We start from the raw sequence: 24,849 nt of genomic DNA, 5'->3' as shown, positions 1-24,849 counted from the left end.
GCGGGGGGCGGAAGAAACCAGAAAAGATTTAAATTCTTGGAATTTAGATTCTCTGAACTTGGGTGTCAGTTGTCTCATATTTATATCAGAGTTGTATATAGTTTAAACTCTTTTATTGAAAATGAAGTACCGGTACTTGTGTAGTGGTGGTGGTGGCTGTTTGGGGGAAGAGAGAAACAAATGTACCCTTTTAATGACTTCCTAAACTAAACAAGGATAGTTTAATCCCCTTTGAAACTGGAATATGTGCTCTTGTTTTGTATGGATCTTAATTTGCATTATAGAATCTTTGCTCTTTGTACTACCACTTTGGGAAAGATAAATAGGAATATCACCTTTCTTGAGGTCGCTTACTCATTTTGATTCCTTATTTTTCCATATCTACTTTTTTAGCTCAGAATTGGAATTTTGTTTGCTTCTGTTGTATCACAGTAAACCAGGCATTCATGAAAGGATTACATGTGTAATCAGTTTCTTTTAACTTGTCCCTTATTTCTGGTAGATTTCGAGAAATTCTAAAAAGTTTGTTTATAAACCGGGAGGAAATCAGAAAGGAATACCTCAAGCTGGAAATGCGGTTTAAAGAGAACGTTTTGAAAACACATTACCAGAAACAATTCCATGAACAAATTGAGTTGATGTGCTCTGAAGAGAGAGTAGAAAAGGTGAGTGATTTTTGTACCACTTCATTTTGCCATGTTACAGTATGGAACCTCTGTTTTGAAATTTTTATCTTTAATCTGGTTCAGCTATCTAACCTTTTGTATTTAAGTGTTCAAGTGTCTTCAGCTTGTGAATTCCATTTGCAAAAGCGACGTACCTTAAGAACCCAAGTCTTGCTAAAGATCAGTAGGACTAAGTTACTTGCCTAAATTAACCTTAGGTTTCTAACTCACTTGAATTCTTTTAAATGTGTTACTTCAGTCAGGACCATATGGATATTAAGAATATCTGCTTTTAGTGCAAAAATTGTATAATTTTAATATAAAGTAAAAGGGTTCTAGACTTCCTTTCTTCCATATGATTTATTTTAACTGGCATGTTACCTGTGCCTGTTATGCAAGCTGTGTATAATTCAGTTGTAATTCCCAATAAACATATGCTTAACATTGTTGAAATGCAAATTGCATTGATCATCATAAGTTCATACGTACAGCTTTAACAAAACAGTGCAGCGTACCCTGTATTGACAATCAGATAACATTTTAACAGTTGACATTAATACAGAAAATGTGGTGTTGATGTGAGGTGCACTATTTTTTCACACAGTAAGGGAACGTGTTGACACTTACGTTGCAGCTAAAAACAAAAATCTCTCAGTATTTCAATTTAGATGTGATTCACAGTTGCTAATTTGAGATCTGACTAGACTGAACATATCCATGCTGCTTTTGTGCAACAACAAACTTACCAACATATCAGCACACCTGGCATAGCTACTTAGGGCACTGTCATCTGAGAAGTCCATTTGTATCACTGTAGTAACAACAAGCCTCGTCAAGCTCCATGCCAAACTTAAAGCAATCCAAATTTTCTGCAGGGTTGACAGGGGAAAGCTACTATTTTTTAAAGCAGTTCTATCAATGGCCTTGCAGTTCAAAATCCATTGGCCTGTATTTCAAATGATTGCTGTTGTTCAGAGTTTGATGTCCTAATCTTCTTATAGAAGATCCAAGAGTAGGCAGGAAAGCCTGAAAACACTTCAATCTTAATTTAGTTTCGGAATAAAAATTTACAGCTGTAAAATATAGATTTAATTTTTCCTCTCTTTAATCAGTTGTTATAGCAAAATTTAACTTAACTGGCAACAATTTCAGATTTCCAGTGTGTGCAGTGATTCACTTGGAGGTTTAAACTTGTTATGAAGAATGTCAAGGTAAAAAATGCGCTGCTGTTTCAGAAATCTTGTGCTTGTCACAAATGATGTTTCGAGTGACTGGCATATTCCAGAAGTTTTTCATGTCACAATCTGCAGTGAATGGAATTTTGAAGTACTACTGTAAAACATTATTTTTATCCTGTATCATAATTTCTCCAACACCTATTACAGTGAAGCAATTATAATATGGTTTTCCATTTTAACAGAGCAATAGCTCTGCTATAGTTAAGATTAAGACTAGCTTTGTGTTTTGAAGCTCAGTTGAGTGCTCTAAGATCTGTTCAGTTAATCAGATTGCCTTGAAATTTGATGTGCTGCATGGGGTATAGTCAGTGATCCAAATATGGTGCCACCAAGGGGATCCCAAGATACAATCCCTGAGGGAGGGAAAAGCTGGCACATTCTGGCATTGTTTTTTTTTTTTGCTCAGAGAGATCAAACCAGGGCTCAGTCATTACACCAGGGACTCAAATTCCCTACCAACCTCTTCCTTCCCCTCCTTCCCCCCCGTAAGCCAGTCTATGAGGAAGTCCTGCCCCTTTGGGTGGGGATCTTAGAATAGGCATGTGAGAGTATGCACTGAGAATGCACTGCTGACACCTGAGGTGAGGAGCTGAGAATGGGTATGCTTGACACATCAGAAACTTTTCAGAGGAAGGGGGCAGGGAACCCCCACGCATATGAATGGAGCAGCTTACTACAGCGAGGGGAGGGATTCTCCCATTGGCTTAGTTAATCAAATTCCCCAGGAGGTGGATTAACCTTCCGTCAACCTAGCACTGTCTATACCAAGGCCTAGGCCAGCTTAACTACGTCGCTCAGAGGTGTAAATTCTTCACACCCTTGAGTGATGTAGCTGAGTCGATTTAACTTTTGAGTGTATACCTGGTCTAAATTCTCGAAAGTCGCATACTTGCATGGATTGTCTTGAAGTTGGCTTTGCCTCCTGGATTAGCGTAGGATAGGGTTAGTTATCCAAATGTGAGAAGTTCAGATTCTGGTAACATAAGAGCTTGCAACCTACCTTGCAAAGAAATCTGAGAATGAACTGTAAACATTTGGGGAAAATCCACCTCTGTTAAGTTTTTTAGGTTATTTAAACATAATCTGATACAGCAGAATATTCAGAAGGTGTTTAAATTGTTTTTTAAAAGAAAATAAATTACACATGCGAATGCTCACTCTTGAACCCTCAATCTCCCCTCCCTGTAAGTGGCAATAGGGGAAAGATTTGGGTCTGCAGTAAGGGATGGGAGTATTTTATGGGAATGGGTGATAGGGGATGGAAGAGGAGTTGAGGGTTCAGGTAAGGGGCAGGATGGAGGGATTGGGGAATGTGAGGAGTCTCAGAGAAAGATGGGGGTGTGGGGTTGTCAACCCTGAATTTCCCCTGGGAATCTGGGAGAGCCCTACCCCTCTTCAAGAGTCTGAGCCCCTCTCCCTGCCTGATTTGTGTCCTAGGAGCTGCTGCTCTTTGGGACCTGAGCCCCTCTCCCTGCCCTTGCATGTGAGTTGGGATTAGGGGTTGGAGTAACACAAATTTAAATATCTGAAATCCAGAAAATGAATTGTTATGGTACACATCACCCCTGTGTGGGGACTGGGTGGGCCAGGGCATTCCTGAGGAAACAAGGGCAGAAGTCGCAACTGGGGATGGATAGTGGGAGTGAGTGGTCCAGCTTGGTGTGCAGTTAAGGCTACATAACCAAGGTAGCATGCAGCCTGCCAGTAAGCTGCTACATGTGATATCTGTATTCAGCAGCATAAGGCAGGAGACAGCAAGGAACAACTTCTTAAATGTTAATGACTGCTGCAGTGCCAAGTAATGGCTTAATGGGCTGGGAAGGGAAGGGAGAACTGGAAATGTTGGTGGCAGGGGCTACATGTTGCGGTGAATGATGAGGCAGAGGGTGAAGAAGCACATAGACACACCAGTCTTCTCTTACTCTCTTAAAATTACAGTAACAATCATGTAAGAAAAGTGACACGGTTCTGAAACCTAGACCTTGCATGGGATTTCTCTCACCAGCCCTGTTAACTACACACTGCAAACATTTCAAAGCATGACCATTATCCCCATTCCACTATAGCAAATATACAGGAGTGGTGAAGAGCGTCAAGGAATCACATAGCAACTGTGTGGCCTAGAGGAAAGACTATTGGACTGGGACTATTCCTAGCTCTGTCATCGGCTTGCTGGATGACCGTGGGCAAGTCATTTCACTTCTCTGTGCCTCAGTTTTCCATCTCTAAAATGGGGATAATGATGTAAAGTTCTTTGAGATCTACTGATGAAAAGCACCACATAAAACCAGGTCTTTTAATGATTAACCTAGCCACAGTAACATATAACTGCAAACCTAGGTGAGAATTACACCTGCCTAAATGACCATTAACTCCTACCAACAAGCATTTCTCTTTCTGTTTAAAAAAACTAGGAAATTAAATAGCAAAAACTTTATTAATGCAGAGTTAAGGTTGCTTGGTGATAGTTCTTGCTCTTCCAGAACATCAAGTTCAGCAAAACTCAAACTTGTGTAAACCAGAAAATACAGAGTTATGGTAAAACACCCAGACAGCCTTAACTCTGCCCTCTTTGAGCGATGCCCCAATATGCCCATAACACAATGTAAAGGCAGAGTGGGAGTATGTGTAATAGACATGTGCTAGCTGCACTTGCCCTATGCTCACAGCTTACTCCCCTGACAGAATACCACACTTGTAAAATTTAACAATCATTTCATACTCTTTCCACCCTTTCACACTTGAACAAAAGATACCACCTAAACCTGTATTTCCCCTGCCCATCATTAAATCCAGAGGCCGCTCTCATATCCCACCTCACTGCTGATAATACCAATGGCAAGAAGGTCCCAGTGGCCTGCTTCTGACGCAGTCTTACATTTCTGTATTGAGATGATCCATATATTCCATGGCCAGAAGGGATTATTATGATCATTTAATCTGATCTCCTGTATAACACAGGCCAGATGTAGACTGGAACCTCAAGTTACATATGTACCTCTTTCCTTTGCTTACACACCTGGGGTGCACTCAGACCCAGAGCTGCTCAGATCAAAATCACAGTTCATTCAAGCTGCTCCAATTTATTCCTTCACTATCCAAAACAGCAACTCCTAACAGTGAATGCAGCTGGAGTGCATGAAGATAATTCCCACTGCCTGTTGCCAGCTTCAGAGGAGCAGAGTTAAGATTGTGTGGGCATTTACCTTAATTCTGTATTTCCTGGTTTTCACAAATTTGAGGACTCTGTTTTGGAGGGGCACAAGATAGCACCAGGCAACCTTAACTCTGTGTTAACAAAGTTTTTTTGTTTTTTTGTTTTTTGTTTTTTTTAAATCATTTATTTCGTTCAAACATTTTGTATAAAATGTTTGATATTTGCATAGAAACTTAAATGTAGCTTTATGATTACTGTTTAATTTATAGTCATGATCTTGGTAGAGTCAAGTAGGATAAGTGCAGTACCCTATTTATTAAAAAAAAAAAAAAGCCACTGTAACCTTGAAATTGAATGTCCTTTGATTTGGTTGGAACAAATTGTATTGTAATTTCTAATCCAGTCATGTGATATAAAAGTGACTGTTCATGTTTCCCTGGTATGCTATGCTTTTGTTCTTACACTTATTTTTGCAAGTATGCTATTTTTCTTAACTGCTTCTGTTTTCTTCATCTAAAATATACTATGCGATTACAAGAGAGTGTCTAAGAAAAGTGAATTTTTAAAGGACATTTTTCATTTATGAAATATTCATGTTATTTTTTTCTTGGTTATTGTATCCAGTTGTTGAGTTTGTGCAGTACTGGGTGCTATGCAAACTTTCCTAGCCAAACGTCCCCCATCTCCATGCTAGGCTTGGGTAGACCCCATCCTGGCAGGAGGGAGGAACCTAACTGTGGACTGAAAACATGGAAAGTCTCAGTCCAAAAGAAGAATCGTTGAGAGAATGAGCAAGTGAAAACAGAGAACGAAGATTACCTTAACTAGCATTTGTGAAATCAATGTAAATTTGTTGTGAGGTTGGATCCTGAGTACTGCGTTCTGTGAACCAATCTTGGGCTACTACTAACCTTTGCCATGTTCACTTTACATGGGGCTGCCTCTGGAGCCAATGTCTTTGTTTGGCTCATGCATACTTGCTCTTAAAGCCCCAGTCTTCAGCCTCCATAACTAATACCTTCAAGTCTGGGCCTCAGCTCTGCTCTGGGCCTAAACTCTGGGCCTCATTTTCTGCTGCTGCCTGATAGTCCTCTCCTTATAGAATCATAGGACCAGAAAGGACCTTGAGAGGTCTTCTAGTTCAGTCCCTTACTTAGTCTTGCCTTGAGTGTATTATCTAGACCATCCCTGACACATGGTTGTCTAACCTGCTCTTAAAAACCTCCAGTGATGCAGATTCCACAACCTCCCTAGGCAATTTATTTCAGTGCTTAAGTACCCTTACAGATGGGAAGTTTTTCCTAATGTCCAACCTAAACCGCCCTTGCTGCAACTTAAGTCCATTGCTTCTTGTCCTATCCTCAGAAGTTAAGGAGAACACTTTTTCTTCCTCCTCCTTGTAACAACCTTTTATGTACTTGAAAACTGTTATCATGTCCCCTCTCCATCTTCTCGTCTCCTGACTAATCAAACCCAGTTTTTTCAATCTTCCCTCATAGGTCATGTTTTCTAGACCTTGAATCATTTTTGTTGCTCTCCTCTGGACTTTCTCCAATTTGTCCACATCTTTCTTGAAATGTGGCACCCAGAACTGGTCACAGTACTCCAGTTGAGACCTTATCAGCATAGAGAAGAGTAGAAGAATTACTTCTTGTTTCTTGCTAATACATCCCAGAATGACATTTGCTTTTTTTTTTTAGGGCTGTCGATTAATCACAGTTAACTCACATGATTAACTCAAAAAAAATTAATCGTGATTAAAAAAATTAATTGCGATTAATCGCACTGTTAAATAATAGCATACCAATTGAAATTTATTAAATATTTTTGGATGTTTTTCTGCATTTTCAAATATATTGATTTCTACTACTACCACTGAATACAAAGTGTACAGTGCTCACATTATATTATTATTTTTGATTACAAATATTTACACTGTAAAAATGATAAACAAAAGAAATAGTATTTTTCAATTCACCTCCTACAAGTACTGTAGTGCAAACTCTTTATCGTGAAAGTGCGACTTACAAATGTAGATTTGTTTTTGTTTTGTTACATAACTGCACTCAAACAATGTAAAACTTTTTAGAGCCTATAAGTCCACTCAGTCCTACTTCTTGTTCAGCCAAGCGCACAGACAATTTGGTTACAATTTGCAGGAGATAATGCTGCCCACTTCTTGTTTACAATGTCACCAGAAAATGAGAACAGGCATTCTCATGGCACTTTTGTAGCCGGCATCACAAGATATTTACATGCCAGATGCGCTAAAGATTCATATGTCCCTTCATGCTTCAACCACCATTCCAGGGGACATGCGTCCATGCTGATGATGGGTTCTGCTCGATAACGATCCAAAGCAGAGCAGACCGACACATGTTCATTTTCGTCATCTGAGTCAGATGCCACCAACAGAAGGTTGATTTTCTTTTTTGGTGGTTCGTGTTTTTTACAGTCCAACTGTCTGTAATCAAAATAAATAGAGCATTGTACACTTTGTATTCTGTGTTGTAATTGAAATCAATATATTGAAAATGTAGAAAACATCCAAAAATATTTAAATAAATTGTATTCTATTGTGTAACAGTGTGATTAATCGCGATACATTTTTTTTAATCGCTTGACAGCCCTACTTTTTTTGCAACAGTGTTACGCCGTTGACTCGTATTCAGCTTGTGATCCACTATGACCCCCAGATCCCTTTCTGCAGTGCTCCTTCCTATGTAGTCATTTCCCATTGATGGTTCCTTCCTAAGTGGAGTACTTTAGATTTGTTCTTATTGAATTTCATCCTATATACTTTAGACTGTTTCTCCAATTTGTCCAGATCATTATGCAGTAGCTGGTCCTTTCCAGAGACACTTGTGCTACATCCCGACTATTGTATGTGGGATGTTCCCTCTAGTCTCAGGGGACTATGTAAGTAATATAACACAGACCTCCAAAGGCTGGAATGGCTTGGTCTAAGCCACTTGCTGCATCTACCTACATACCAGCTCCTCCCTGATCTGTGTCACTTGTCAAAGATGCCCTCACTGGGCTCAGAGCACAGGAGACTCAAACATGGGAAGAGGTGGGGAAGAGGGTCCTCCTCCATTCCTTTTGCCCTAGTTTCCAGTCCCCTGTTACCATTGGTCCCCTATATAGTTTCTTCCCTATGGGTCACTCCCGTCCACCACCCTTTTTAATAGGGATAGTGTTTGAGGAATTGGAGTTGAAACTTCCTTTGTTTTGTCCTTCTGCTCCTTTCTTATGTATCTAAGTCCTTGTCTACACTAATGAGGTAAGTCAATCTAAGTTACTCTTCAAATTACATAATTTAAGTTGACGTAGCTTAGATCGATTTACAGCAGTGTCTACGCCGTGCTATTTCGGAGGTAGATGCTTTCCCACCAACTTAGCTTCCGCCTCTCAAGGAGGTGGAGTACTGAAGTGGACGGGAGTGCACTCTCTCATTGACTTATCGCATATTCACCAGACTCGCTAAATTAACACCGCTGCATCAATCGCAGCAGCGCCGATTTAGCCCTTAGTGAGGACAAGCCCTACATGTAGTCATGCTGTCATTATGGGAGCAAGCATTAGAATTCAAGAATTCCTGGCTCTTTTCTTCATTCTTTGCTTACTAGTAACTAGACAGTGCTACCTGTAAGAATAATATAGGTATGTGTAACTTTTCTATTCTATAGTTTGACCATTATAGCCTTTAAATAACACTGCTCTACAGCCAAAAAGCTTCTGAAATAAATGTAGTCAAACTTTACTAATTCTCGGTCACTGAGAACGAAAATGATGCTTAAAATTGTTGATTGGCTCTAGTTTTCAAGATATGCTATTGGGTCAGTATATACGACCCTTGACTTGGGAATGGCGGAGGATAAGTGAGTTATAAAGGGAAGGGATCTCAATTTAAACCAGAAATGACTAAAATACATCTTTGACTGGATCTATGAATAAATCTATGACTGGGTTTGGACAGTACTTGCTTTTTAGGCAAAACAATGAATGATGCAATCTGAAGCTGGTATTGCATCATACATTATATGAATTGCATCATGTTATTCCTAGAAGTCATGAATGATGCAATCATAACGAAGCTTACATCACTCTGCTGAACAAATTGCCCTATATCAGCTCTAGAAATCATACAGTGTCGTGCTCTCTTATTTGTCAGTGTTTGATTTTGCAAAGGGACACATTTCTGTTTAGCCAAAGTGAGCAGAGATGCCTCGTACTTGTGTGGGCAGTGCAGATAACTTCTGCTATGTTTGTGGTGAAGTGACTTTTGCATCACAAAAGCGCAGTATAACCACTATGGTTAAGAAAGCCTATCACCTTTATTTTGGCTGCAAAATTGGAGATCAGGACAAGAGGTGGGCCCCATACATATGCTGCAACACTTGTGCAACAAATCTTCGCCAGTGGTTGAACAGGAAAAGGAAATCTATGCCTTTTGCAGTGCCAATGATTTGGAGAGAGCCAACAGATCATACCAGCAATTGTTACTTCTGCATGGTGCCTCCAGTTGGGAAAGGTGTGTCAAAGAAGAAAAAGTGGACTGTGCATTATCCAAACATTCCATCAGCTATACGCCCAGTACCCCACGGAGAAGGACTGCCGGTTCCTGATGCACCAGAATCATTCTCACTTGAGTCAGACGAGGAAGAGGATGAAACTTCTGGTCCTGAACCATCAATGTCACAGGACCCACATTTTCTCCCATCCTCCTCCTCTGAACCACACCTTATAACACAAGGTGAACTGAATGACCTTGTCAGGGATTTGGAACTACCCAAGAGTAAGGCAGAGCTGTTGGGCTCCAGACTACAGCAGTGGAATCTCCTGGCAGGTGATGTTAGGGTTTCCATGTTCCGTGACCGTCAAAAGGATCTTGTCCCATTCTTCTTCATGGAAGGTGATCTTGTAGCCTGCAACAACATCGATGGTGTGATGGCAGCCCTCAACATCGTTCACGATCCAGATGAGTGGAGACTGTTCATTGATTCATCGAAGACGAGTCTTAAAGCTGTTTTACTACATAATGGCAATGTTTTGCCATCAATTCCAGTTGGTCATGCAGTCCATATGAAGGAAACCTATGACAACATGAAACAACTTTTGAGGTGCATAAACTATGACCAACATCAGTGGCAGCTTTATGGCGATTTGAAGGTTGTTGCTCTCTTGCTTGGTCTGCAGACTGGATACACAAAGTACTGCTGTTTTCTCTGCGAATGGGATAGTCGTGCAAGAGATTCCCACTACATCAAGAAAGATTGGCCACTCCGACAGTCATTGGAGCCTGGGAGGAAAAGTGTTCAGCATCTACCACTTGTTGAATCAAGGAAGATTTTGTTACCACCCTTACACATCAAGCTGGGTCTGATGAAGAACTTTGTCAAGGCCATTGACAAAACACAAGTAGCTTTCAAGTACCTCTGTGGAAAATTTCCAAGGTTAAGTGAAGCTAAGATAAAGGAAGGTGTCTTTGTTGGTCCTCAGATTCGTGAACTTCTTCGAGATGATGCATTTGACCATGCGCTGCGTGGCAAGGAAAAGACGGCATGGAAAGCCTTCCAGTTAGTGGCAATAAATTTTCTCGGAAACAATAAGGCAGACAACTACAGGTTGTTGGTGGAAAACCTCCTCAAGGCATACAAAAGCCTTGGTTGCAACATGTCACTAATGATATACATTTTTTTGCACTCTCATCTAGATTTTTTTTCCACCGAACTGCGGAGCAGTGAGCGACGAGCACGGCGAGCGATTTCACCAGGACATTGCAGCAATGGAGAAACACTATCAGGGCAAATGGAGCCCATCAATGCTTGCAGACTATTGCTGGACAGTGACAAGAGATGCTCCATTTAATGAATACAAGAGACAAGCCAAGAAGCGCCGAGTAGACACTGAATAGGATTAAACTACGTACATAATAGTTTTTTGCCTTTTGTTTCATAATAAATTTTATTTATATAACCCGTTTGCTGATTTTTAAAGTGTTACATAAACAGGACAGGTGAAATATTATCATGTAAAGCAACCATAAACACATGAAAAGACCTAGGTTTACAATTTATGATTAAAACTCTACTATCTACACAATATACATAGACATAAAATGTAAAAACTTAAATATCTTAGAAACAGTAGCCAATCAGTTGTTTTAATTGTCATATTTGAATTCAGCACATCAAAATACATAATAAATAGCACATTTTATCTCTGAAGCAGACGACTTCTCAAAAATTGTAGACCAGTGTAATTTTTTAAAACATGCAATTTTTGTAAGAGTATTAAACAATTTACTATGGTCTCAAAAGTCCTATTGAAAAGATTTCAGAGGAAAAGAACTATGAATGAGAGCATATAAAACAACTTAATAGACTTCAGTAGTGCACTTAGGAAGAGTGTGCTACTTTACAAATATTACATCGATCAAAGACTGTGTAAATTGTTTTGACTATACCCAATTATGGAAGCCTGCGAAGTCTTTTTCATAACAGAATTCAGAGAACATTATATGGTAGTTTCCCATTAAATAATTTAATATGGTTGTATTTCAGGCCACTTGTAAACGGGATCATAGGCTCGCAATGCTTAAAACTCGTCGTTTGCATGTGCAGAAGAAGAAAGAAGAGGAGATGAAACACTTTGAGGAGAATACTAATTGGCTGCATCGTGTGGAAAATGAAATGCGTCTCCTGGGACAAGATGGCCATATTCCACAGGTAAATGACTTTCCTTTCAAAGGTAGATTTCAGACGTAGTCAAACATGCTTATAATAGTTGGGAACAGATTCTTTCCTGGAATTTTTTTAGTTATGAAAAACTCTTCCAGTGCTGATTAGAGAAGTGTCAACTGGTTTAGTCTCCCTGGCACAAATCCAGCAGTTCTTCTGCTCTTCCTGAATGTATTGCATCGTTTTAATGCAATTATTTCTCATTCATGAAAATATTTAGCTATGTACAGTGGTAAGCATACTGATGGCATTTAAAAAATTGAACAGCATAGTTTGTAAAAATAGTGTGACACTACATTTTTACTGGCATGGGTTAGAATTTATTGGACATTCAAAAATGAGTTTTAAAGCATTTTTAAAAAGGTATTGGCACACTGGTATAGGGAGGGCGTTCCAGGCTTGGGTGATCAGCATAGGAGTCACTTAAACTAGGGTGTAGGTTTTATGTTATAAGCCCTTTCTCTTCAAATTCATGAACAAGGATGAAATTTGTGTTAGCTATAGCTATAATTTTCAACCCAAATGTTATTGCTGGGGAAATGAGACAATTTCCATCCCACCATGCTGAAAGAACTGGCACATGAGATTGCTAGTCCAGAAGCAAAGATTTTTAATGTATCTATCCGGGGCAGTACCATGTGACTGGAAAACAGCTAATGTCGTACCTTACCTATATTTAAGAAAAGGGGGGTGGTGTGATCATGGCAATTGCAAACTTGTTAATCTCACCTCAGTAGTGTGCAAGATTTTGGAACAAATTTTGAAGGAAAGAATAATTAAATTCATGGAGGTAGATAGTAACGGGAATGTAATGCAACATGGGTTTACCAAAAGTAGATTATCCCAGACTAACCTGATTTCCTTCTTTGAGAAAATAACTGATTTTTTTAGATAAGGGAATAGCAGTACATCTAATATACATGGAGATTGGTAAAGCATTTGACATGGTGCAACGTCGGAAATTATTAGTAACTAAAGAAGATGGGGATTAGAACAAGAATTGTAGGGTGGATAAGGAACTGGATAACGGGTTGTGCTGAAAGGTGAACTATTGGATTGGAAGGAGGTTACTAGTGGAATTCCTCAAGAATCAGTCTTATGACTAATAAAAATATTGAATACGATTAATGACCTTGGCACAAAAAGTGGGAGTGCGCTAATGAAATTTGCTAATGATACAAAGTTGGGAGGCATCAATACAGAGGAGGATCAGAATACTATACAGGAAGATCTGGATGCCCTTGAAGACTGCAGTGGCAGAGGTTCTATGAAATTTAATAGCACAACGTGTATGGTCATACACTTTGCCCTGGTCTACACTACGAGTTTAGGTCGAATTTAGCAGCGTTAGATCAATTTTAACCCTGCACCCGTCCACACGACGAAGCCATTTTTGTCGACTTAAAGGGCTCTTATAATCGATTTCTGTACTCCAACCCGACGAGGGGATTAGCACTGAAATTGACCCTGCTGGGTCGAATTTGGGGTAGTGTAAACGCAATTTGATAGTATTGGCCTCCGGGAGCTATCCCAGAGTGCTCCATTGTGACCGCTCTGGACAGCACTCTCAACTCAGATGCACTGGCCAGGTAGACAGGAAAAGCCCCACAAACTTTTGAATTTCATTTCCTGTTTGGCCAGCATGGCGAGCTGATCAGCACAGGTGACCATGCAGAGCTCATCAGCACAGGTGACCATGGAGTCCCAGAATCGCAAAAGAGCTCCAGCATGGACCAAACGGGAGGTACTGCATCTGATCGCTGTATGGGGAGACGAATCTGTGCTATCCGAACTCCGTTCCAAAAGACAAAATGCCGGACTATTTAAAAAAATCTCCAAGGGCATGAAGGACAGAGGTTATGACAGGGACCCGCAGCAGTACCGCGTGAAACTTAAGGAGCTCAGGCAAGCCTACCAAAGAACCAGAGAGGCAAACGGCCGCTCCGGGTCAGAGCCCCAGACATGCCGCTTCTATGATGAGCTGCATGCCATTCTAGGGGGTGCCCCTACAACTACCCCACCCCTGTGCTTCCCTCCTCCCTCACCCCTCCCGGGCTACCTTGGCAGTTATCCCCCTATTTGTGTGACAAATTAATAAAGAATGCATGACTTTGACTTTATTGCCTCTGCAAGCGAAGATCAAAGGGGGGAGGGGAGGGCAGTTGGCTTACAGGGAAGTAGAGTGAACCAAGGGGGTGGGTTTTCATCAAGGAGAAACAAACAGAACTTTCACACCGTAGCCTGGCCAGTCATGCACAGCGCTCCCTGCTGTGCTCTTCTAACCGCCCTGGTGTCTGGCTGCGCGTAATCAGCGGCCAGGTGATTTGCCTCAACCTCCCACCCCGCCATAAACGTCTCCCCCTTACTGTCACAGATATTGTGGAGAACACAGCAAGCAGTAATAACGATGGGAATATTGGTTTCGCTGAGGTCTAACCAAGTCAGTAAACTGCGCCAACGAGCTTTTAAATGTCCAAAGGCACATTCTACCACCATTATGCACTTGCTCAGCCTATAGTTGAACTGCTCCTTACTACTGTCCAGGCTTCATGAGCCATGGGAGCAAGGGGTAGGCCGGGGTAGGTGCGACCGCGCGGTGCTGCCGACTGGGAGAGCAGCCTGAGGCAGAAGCCTCCAGCTGGCATGATATTCCAGGCAGGACTGAATCTCCATTAGACGAAACTTGAAGAAGAGAATGACCTGGAGTCATTCCCATTTTTGTCTAGGCGCCCCTGACCGACCTCAGTGAGGCCGGCCAGAAGCACCCATGTCTGCCCAGGCGCCCCCCGACCAACCTAACCGAGGTCAGCCAGGAGCACCCACGGGACGACGACGACGGTTAGCAGTCGTAGTGCACCGTCTGCCGTCCGCAAGGCAAGGTGATGCTGCTATGTAGCACTGCAGTACCGCATCTGCCAGCAGCACCCAGGAGACATACGGTGACAGTGAGCTGAGCGGGCTCCATGCTTGCTGTGGTATGTCGTCTGCACGGGTAACCCAGGAAAAAAGGCACGAAACGATTTTTTGCCATTGCTTTCACGGAGGGAGGGAGGGGGGCCTGACGACATGTACCCAGAACCACCCGCGACAATGTTTTTGCCCCATCAGGCATTGGGAGCTCAACCCAGAATTCCAATGGGCGGCGGAGACTGTGGGAACTGTGGGATAGCTACCACAGTGCAACGCTCCGAAAGTCGACGCTAGCCTCGGTACTGTGGACGCACACTGCCGACTTCATGTGCTTAGTGGGGACACACACAATCGACTGTATCAAATCGATTTCTATTAAATCGACTTCTATTAAATCAACCTAATTTTGTAGTGTCCTGATATTAAGCCTTTCTGCTACAAACCAGGGGGGTCACCAGTTGGAAGGGACAAAGGAGTGAGACCTGGGTGTGTTGTTTGATCACAGAATGACAATGAGCCACTGGTATAGTGCAGCTGCAAAAAAGGCAAATGCATTTATCAGGTGAGACATTTCCAGTAGAGAGGGGAAAGTATTAATGCTATTGCGCAAAGCACTAGTAAGACCTCATCTGGAATACTGTGTACAGTTATGGTCACCCATGTTCAAGAAAGATTAATTCAAAATGGAATGGGTACAGAGAAGAACTGATAGAATGATCTGGGGAATGGTGGAAGTCCCATCTTGTTAGAGGAGACTGGAAGAGCTTGGCTTGTTTAGTGTAATAAGAAGACGTCTGAGAGGGGATATGATTGCTTTCTCTAAATACATCAAAAGAGTAATTACCAGGGATGGTGAAGAACTGTTTAAGCTAAAGAACAATGTTGGCACAAGGACAAATGGGTATTAAGTGGTCATGAATAAAATCAGGCTGGAAACTAGAAGGTTTCTAACTATCAGAGAGTGGTTCTAGGATAGCCTCCCATAAGGAGTAGTGGGGGCAAACAACTTAATTGGTTTTAAGAGAGAGCAGAACAAATTTATGGATGGGATTGTGTGACTGTTGTTTGTGATGGTGGGGGGCATGCCTCATCAGCCCTGCGGGTCGGGGTCCCTTCTGGTTTACATTTTACATTCAGGTCTTCATCCAGCCCCCTGCCAGGGTTAGGAATGGATTTCTCACCTACCTCAAAATATATTTTGGATTTTTATCTGGTCTCCTTTCCCTGAATCATCAGAGATGGCCATAGCTAGAGATGGGACTCTGCATGGGGTGGGCCAGTGATGTGAGGTGTCACTGATCATTCTACAAAAATAACAGGAGTACTTGTGGCACCTTAGAGACTAACATTCTCTCTCTCATGTGCTTGACTGGCTGGTTCTTGTTGACATGTTCAGGGTCTAACTGATCACCACATATGGGTTCAGGAGTAAATTTTCCCCCAAATATTGGTAGTGACCTTTGGGCGGAGAAGGGATAGGGGGTTCACCTTCATCTGCAGCATTGGAGTGTGGGTCACTTGCCAGGATTATCTGGGTGTATATCAATTAATCCCCTGCCATTGCAAGGGTCTTGGGCATTGGTGCACCCTAGTCCCTTCTATTCTCTGTCTGAGACACATAATAGTTTAGTCCCCTGTGGACTGTACTGTTTTGGTATAATTTTCATTTTGGGTTTAGTGTGCAGGTGTTGGGTGATGCCTGTGATCTACAGGATGTCAGAATAGATGATCTGGTGGTCCCTTCTGGCCTTAAACTCCATGAATAAAAAAAAAATCTAGAATGGTTTCAGTTATACACAAGGTATATGCTATTGTACATATGTGTACTCTTAACTACGTCCAGCACACAAATCTGTTTGTGAATGGAAAACTATAGGACAATAGCATTTCACTGCTATGTCTAACTAACCTAAATTAAATTTTATTCCTTCTGTAAGATTTATTAAATTAAAAGTTAGTATTGGCATAGTTGTAGATGAATTGCAGAACTACTTTTCAAGGTATTGCATGCTAATCTCTCAAAATCTTTTTTAGACTGAACTTGTGTGTATCGCACTGAAATTGAAATAATATTTTTTATGTAACTTATTTCTCAAGGTGCTCCGTAAAGATCTTCACTGCTTCCATTTAAAGCTAGAGGTCAAGGATCTGAAAATGCAGATTGAACACATGTTGTCTCTAGTATCACTTCAAGAGCAGCAACATAAGCAAACAGAAAAGTAAGTGTGTGTTTGTATATCATGCTTGACGTGTTTGTTCCTCTTCAAAGCTTGTTACTTGTATAATAAATGTACAGATTTCAGTGAGTTTCAGGTAACAATGGCAGCATAATTTTCCAAACCTTTATCTAAACAGTTATAAATACTGAAATAAAAATATATTCCTATATAATGGAAAACATCATAAGCATAGTATTTTTGTAATGTTCAACAGAATGTTGAAAATTCCCTCCACCTCCCAGTATCCCTTCAATATAAGATTTTTCCTTTAATAAAAGGTGATCAGCATAAGAATGGCCACACTGGGTCAGACCAAAGGTCCATCTAGCCCAGTATTCTGTCTTCTGACAGTGGCCGATGACAGGTGCCCCAGAGGGAATGAACAGAACAGGTAATCATCAAGTGATCCATCCCCTGTCGCCCATTTCCAGCTTCTGGCAAACAGAGGCTAAGGACGCCATCCCTGTCCATCATGGCTAATAGCCATTGATGGACCTATCCTCCATGAATTTATCTAGTTTTTTTTTTTTTTTTTTTTTTTTTTTGAACCTTGTTATAGTCTTGGCCTTCACAACATCCTCTGGCAAGGAGTTCCACAGGTTGACTGTGCAGTGTGAGGAAAAAATACTTCCTTTTCGTTTGTTTTAAATACTTCCTTTTGTTTGTTTACCTATTAATTTCATTTGGTGGCCCCTAGTTCTTGTGTTATGAGAAGGAGTAAATAACACTTAGGGCTTGTCTACACTACCGGCCGGATCGGCAGGCAGTAATCAATCCAGCGTGGGTCCATTTATCACGTCTAGTATAGACACGATAAATCGACTGCTGGGCGCTCTCCATCGACTCTGGTACCCCAGAACGAGGAGCGCAAGCAGAGTCGACGGGAGAGCGCCAGCTGTCGACTTACCGCAGGGAAGACACCGCAGTAAGTAGATCTAAGTACGTCGACTTCAGCTACACTATTCACGTAGCTGAAGTTGCATATTTTAGATCGACCCCGCACTGTAGTGTAGACAAGCCCTTACTTATTTGCTTTCTTCACACCAGTAATAATTTTATAGCCCTCTATCATACACCCTTCCTCCCCCCGCTCCCATCTTTTCCAAGCTGAAAAGTTCAGTCTTATTAATTCTCATACGGAAGCCGTTCCATACCCCTAATCATTTTTGTTGCCCTCTTCTGAACCTTTTCCAACCCCAATATATCTTTTTTGAATTGGGGCGACCACATCTGTACGCAGTATGTGGGCGTACCATAGATTTATATAGAGGCAATATATTTCCTGTCTTATTATCTATGCCAGGGGTCGGCAACGTTCGGCACACGGCTTGCCAGGGTAAGCACCCTAGCAGGCCGGGCCAGTTTATTTACCTGCTGACGCGGCAGGTTCGGCCGATCGCGGCCCCCACTGGCCGCGGTTAGCCGTCCTGGACCAATGGGGGCGGCGGGACGCCACGGCCAGCACATCCCTCGGCCCGCGCCGCTTCTCGCCGCCCCCATTGGCCCGGGACAGCGAACCGCGGCCAGTGGGGGCCGCGATCGCCCGAACCTGCCGCGTCAGCAGGTAAATAAATTGGCCTGGCCCGCTAGGGTGCTTACCCTGGCGAGCCGCGTGCCGAACGTTGCCGACCCCTGATCTATGCCTTTCTTAATGATTCCCAACATTCTGTTCACTTTTTTTGACTACCGCTGCACATTGAGTGGATGTTTTCAGAGACCTATCCACAGTGACTTCAAGATCTCTTTCTTGAGTGGTAACAGCTAATTTAGACCCCATCATTTTATATGTATAGTTGGGATTGTGTTTTCCAATGTGCATTACTTTGCATTTATCAACATTGAATTTCATCTGCCATTTTGTTGCCCAGTCACCCAGTTTTGAGAGATCCTTTTGTACCTCTTTGCAGTTTGCCTGGGACTTAACTATCTTGAGTAGTTTTGTATCATCTGCAAATTTTGCCACCTCACTGTTTACCCCTTTTTCCAAATTATTTATGAATATGTTGAATAGGACTGGTCCCAGTACAGACCCCTTGGGGACACCACTATTTACCTCTCTCCATTCTGAAAACTGACCATTTATTCCTACCCTTTGTTTCCTATCTTTTAACCAGTTACCAATCCGTGAGAGAACCTTCCCTCTTATCCCATGATAGCTTACTTTGCTTAAGAGCTTTTGGTGAGGGACCTTGTCAAAGGCTGTCTGAAAATCTATACTATACACTATATCCACTGGATCCCCATTGTCCACATTCTTGTTGACCCCCTCAAATAATTCTAGTAGATTGATGAGGCATGATTTCTCTTTACAAAAACCATGTTGACTATTCCCCAACAAATTATGTTCATCTATGTGTCTGACAATTTTGCTCTTTACTATAGTTTCAACCAGTTTGCCTGGTACTGAAGTCAGGCCTACAGGCCTGTAATTGCTGGGATCACCACTGGAGCCCCTTTCAAAAATTGGCGTCACATTAGCTATTCTCCAGTCATTTTGTACAGTACAGAAGCTGATTTAAATGATAGGTTACAAAGGACAGTTAGTAGTCCTGCAATTTCACATTCGAGTTCCTTCAGGACTCTTGGGTGAATAGTACCACCACCATCTGGTCTTGGTGACTTATTACTGTTTAGTAATATCAATTTAGTAATTACTGTTTAGTTTATCAATTTGTTCCAAAACCTCATCTAATGACACCTCAGTTTGGGACAGTTCCTCAGATTTGTCACCTAAAAAGAATGGCTCAGGTTTGGGAATCTCCCTCACATCCTCAACCGTGAAGACCGATGCAAAGAATTCATTTAGTTTCTTCTCCATGGCCTTATCATCCTTGAGTGCTCCTTTAGCATCTCGATCATCTGGTGACCCCACTGGTTGTTTAGCAGACTACCTGCTTCTGATGTACTTAAACAAAATGTTGCTATTACTTTTTGAGTCTTTGGCTAGTTGCTCTTCAAATTCTTTTTTGGCTTTCCTAATTATATTTTTACACTTCATTTGCCAGAGTTTATGCTCCTTTCTATTTTCCTCACTAGGATTTAACTTCCGCTTTTTAAAGGATGCCTTTTTGCCTCTCACTCTGTCTTTTACTTTCTTGTTTAGCCATGGTGGCTCTTTTTTTGGTTCTCTTACTATGTTTTTTAATTTGGGGTATACATTTAAGTTGAGCCTCTATTATGGTGTCTTTAAAAAATTTCCATGCAGCTTGCAGGGATTTTACTTTTGGCACCATACCTTTTAATTTCTGTTTAACTAACCTCCTCATTTTTGTGTAGTTTCCCTTTCTGAAATTAAATGCTACAACGTTGGGCCTTTGTGGTGTTTTCCCCGCCACAGAGGTGTTACATTTTGTTATATTATGGTCACTATTACCAAGCGGTCCAGCTATATTCACCTCTTGGACTTGATCCTGTGCTCCACTTCGGAATAAATCAAGAATTGCCTCTCCTCTTGTGGGTTCCAGGACTAGCTGCTCCAAGAAGCAGTCATTTAAGGTGTCAAGAAACTTTATCTCTGCATCCCTTCCTGAGGTGATATGTACCAAATCAATATGGGGATAGTTGAAATCCCTCCTTATTCTTGAGTTTTTTGTTTTAATAGCTTCTCTAATCTCCCTGAGCATTTCACAGTCACTGTCACCTTCCTGGTCAGGTGGTCTGTAATATATCCCTACTGCTATATTCTTATTATACAAGCATGGAATTACTATTCATAGAGATTCTGTGGTACAGTTTGGTTCATTTAAGATTTTTACTTCATTTGATTCTATGCTTTCTTTAACATATAGTTCCACTCCTCCACTAGCATGACCTGTTCTGTCCTTCCGATGTATTTTGTACCCTGGTACTACTGTGTCCCATTGATTATCCTCATTTCACCAAGTTTCTGCGATGCCTATTATATCAATATCCTCATTTAATACGAGGCACTCTAGTTCACCCATCTTATTATTTAGACTTCTAGCATTGTTATATAAGCACTTTAAAACTTGTCAGTTTTTAGCTGTCTGCCCTTGTATGATGTAATTGAATGGGACTTTTTTTTTTTTTCTTTTGACTATTTCTCATCAGATCCTACCTGTATTTGATCATTTTCCATCCTCTCCTCCTTATTAGGACATAACGAATCTCCATTTATAGATCCTCCTCTAAGGGATGTCCGAACCACGTGCTCCTCTGCACCTGTCGGCTTTCCCCCAGCCTTTAGTTTAAAAACTGCTCTATGACCTTTTTAATTTTAAGTGCCAGCAATCTGGTTCCATTTTGGTTTAGGTGGAGCCCATCCTTCCTGTATAGGCTCCTCCTTTCCCAAAAGTTTCCCCAGTTCCTAATAAATCTAAACCCCTCCTTCCTACAACATTGTCTCATCCATGCATTGGGTCCCTGCAGTTCTGCCTGTCTAACTGGATCCAGTGTGGATCTGGAAGCATTTCAGAGAATGCTACCATGGAGGTCCTGGACTTCAATCTCTTACCTAGCACCCTAAATTTGGTCTCCAGGACCTCTCTCCTATCCTTCCCTATGTCATTGGTACCTACATGTACCATGACCACTGGCTCTTCCCCCAGCACTACACATAAGCTTATCTAGATATCTCGAGAGATCCACAACCTTCGCACCAGGCAGGCAAGTCACCATGCGGTTCTCCCGGTCATCGCATACCCAGCTATCTATGTTTCTAATGATCTAATCGCCCATTACTAATATCTGTCTCTTCCTAATAACAGGTAGGCTGATCTGCAAGCAACTAAGATTATTTTCAGCTGCAATTGTCAAACTTCTCAGAGATCATATTGCAATCCAAGCTATTTTGAAAACACTTTCTTATTTGTAAATCTCTCTGGTACAGCAAGCATATGGAGCTTTTAAAGAACTGAATATTGCTGACACTTCAGTTGTTTTACCACCGAATTATTAGATCGGCCCACATTACTAGTATACTTCCAAAATAGAGTTGTTTAAAATATATCTTTTTATTACATTAGCATTTAACTTCCAGAATTGTTGGATTTTTTTCCTTTCTTTGCTGTCAAATTTCGTATGTTGTAGTATGCTTCCTTTTACTGGCAACAGAAAGTGAGTGAATAGCAAACAGGAGTTGAGTAAAGGATATTCCATATTAAGACCAAGTTTAAGGTAAAGTTACTTCCAAGTAGCACAGAACTTTTAACAAAGGGATGGAGTGTGAGGGCAAGATATTTTCATTCATTGATGCATTGGTCCATCATTGGCTATTAGCCAAGATGGGCAGGAATTGTGTCCGTAGCCTCTGTTTGCCAGAAGCTGGGAATGGGCCATAGAGGATGGATCACTTGATCCTGTTCTGTTCATTCCCTCTGAATCACCTGGCATTGGCCACTATCGGAAGACAGGATACTGGGCTATATGGACCTTTGGTCTGATCTAGTATGGCCATTTTTATGTTCATTTACAATTCATACAGTCCTTATCACTGCCCTGCAGAGTGCATGCATTCCAGAAGATCCCCTGCTCAATACCCTGCGTAGCTTTGATGCTCTATGTCCCACTCTGCCCCTGTCCAGTGGATCGTAGGTGCAGACTGCAGTGGTACCCATAGACTTCATAAAGGATGTTGATATAATTTCCATACGTATACCAAACAATAACATTGATGTTTATAATCTCCCTGTGCTTTAAGGTACATTGATCAGCTTTTGCTGTGTCGCAGGCCAACCTACCTGAGCTAGCTTGACTCCAGCTATCTCAGGTAACAATAGCAGTGGAGACAGTGTAGCACAGGCTATCGAGTAGAGTATGTAACCAGGATTTGTGCCGGGCTCGTACTGCCTATGCTGCACTGTCTCCACTGCTATTGTTAACCACACTAGCTGGATTCAAGCTAGTTAAGGTAGGTTAGCCTGTGCGTGGCTTTTGCCTTAGACTTAAATGGCATTTAATGATAAGCAAAGTCTAATTTTGTTACACAGAAGCTGTTATACAGCTAATGGGATTCAAGAAAGTTAGATGCTTTGAGCAGATTTTTTTAAAATCAACTATCCATGTTAAATGCGATTACTGCAAACAACGCAAGTGCTGAATAAGCCACAGAAACCTGCAAAACTGAAACTGGAACTCTGGCCCACATTTTGGATGCTGTATAAAAAGTGAACACCACCACTTTGATGCCTGATTGAAAAATAATTGAATTGAAAAAAAGTCTGTGTTGGTTATCTGATGAGATATATAATTGAAAAATAAATATTAGCTCTAATAATATCTTCAATATTATCAAAATATATCAACCATACTTCTGTGCCATTTTTCATGTTTTGGTGTATTGCACAGTGTTATGAAAATATTACTTACTAGGATGATAAAGAATTTTCATATACATCATATTTAATAGTTCAGGGAAGAGAACACCACCAAAATTAGCAGTGATTTCTGCATGGAGTTTTAGTACTTTTCAAAAGTTGATTACACTTCTTTCAAATTGAATCAAATAATAAGGCTACTAAATCAACAATAGACTTTAGGGCCAGAAGGAACCAATGTGATGATCTAGTCTGACCTGCTGCATATTGCAGGCCACAGAATCTTGCCCACCCACTCTCTAGTTTAAACCTGCAAGTGACCCGGGCCCCAATCTGCAGAGGAAGGAGAGAAACTTGCAGGGGCTCAGCCAATAGTAGTTTTTATGTTCTAACAGTCATAGTTCATAGCTAGGTTACTGTTGACTAGACTAAAACTTTCATGTAAAGATATTTAAAATTATCTTTGTCTGGGGTTTTTTGTTTGTTTGTAGAGTACTAAATGCTTTGCTTCCAGTTCTAAGAAAACAGTACTTCACCTTAAAAGAAGCTGGGCTGGCAAATGCTGTCATTGAGGCTAACTTCAAGGAGGTTGAACAGCTGATTCAGAGACCAAAAACAGTAGTTTGGGCTGACCAACCTGTTGAAGAGGAACCTAAACAAAATGATCAACCAGAGATGTCTGTTATCCTGGCATTTCCACAACTTGCAAGCAATCCAAATACACCTTGCCGTAAGTATATAATTACATTTTCTAATGAGAATAATTTGCAATGTTGCCCCAAAAAGCCATGATTGATATGGATAGATTACTTACATTAATATTTGGCAATATAGATTTGCAGTGCCTGCATTTTTTATGTGAACTGTGTCTGTTAAATTGCCATCTATCCCAAAAAAATCTTGCAAACACAACCCAAACTTTTGGTGTAAAATGATGGTCATGAATCAGCTACTCTTGTGGATACAGAGAAAATGTATATGGAGGAAAGACAATTCCCCCCGCCCTCAGACCTGCCTCAAAATGCCATGTCTGATAGAAGATGGACCATTCATTATGTCTAAGCATCTGGTTTCAGTTTTTGCCTAGATTTAAGTAGATATAGTGGCACCCTTGGATTGTTCAATTTAATCTTCCTTTAATCTGACTGAATTTCCATAATTGTAGTGTAATCTACACAGTGAACTCTGGGGTGTCCTATCTGAATGTAAACCGGTGATCAGTAGGTTTGGGAAGCCTAGAGGAGAATATTGAGTTAACTTGCCAAAAGCTCCTCTTAGTCTGGCTGTTTGTTGACATGAATCAGGCATTTTGCAGGTATTGCTAAAGTTGGTGGAACTTTGGCAATTTCTTGGCAGGTCACTTACGGTTTTGGGTTTTTTTTTATTTTAATTGCGTATATTTCTTCTTTCTTTTACTTATAAAAAGAAATAAACTTCCAACAAATCGGATAGAGCAGAGAGGAATCAGACATGAAAACTTAATCGTTGATCAAGCAGTTTGAATGATGCAACATTAACTTTATAATCTATGAAAAGCAGATCCTAAAGCCCACCATATTTACATACTCGTCTTTTACTCTGGGTACCTTCTCGCCACTTGTATCAAATGTCTTTTTCTCTCAGCTGTTTGAGTGTCCTCTAA

General features: G+C 41.1%; 1 protein-coding gene across 1 annotated transcript in view; it reads left to right on the top strand.

The window, feature by feature from the left end:
* Nucleotides 1-24,849, top strand: part of KIF18A (kinesin family member 18A) — a 115,354-nt gene that overhangs the window by 58,949 nt on the left and 31,556 nt on the right. Inside the window, 4 exon segments of the mRNA XM_065403923.1 lie at nt 503-665; nt 11,627-11,791; nt 16,811-16,932; nt 23,699-23,937. Coding sequence (XP_065259995.1) covers nt 503-665; nt 11,627-11,791; nt 16,811-16,932; nt 23,699-23,937 — 689 coding nt within the window.

The sequence above is a fragment of the Emys orbicularis genome, chromosome 4 (assembly GCF_028017835.1).
Source record: "Emys orbicularis isolate rEmyOrb1 chromosome 4, rEmyOrb1.hap1, whole genome shotgun sequence".
In the NCBI taxonomy this organism is placed as follows: domain Eukaryota; kingdom Metazoa; phylum Chordata; order Testudines; family Emydidae; genus Emys; species Emys orbicularis.
The sequence above is the reverse complement of the archived record's forward strand: the minus strand, read 5'-3'. Positions and strand labels throughout refer to the sequence as shown.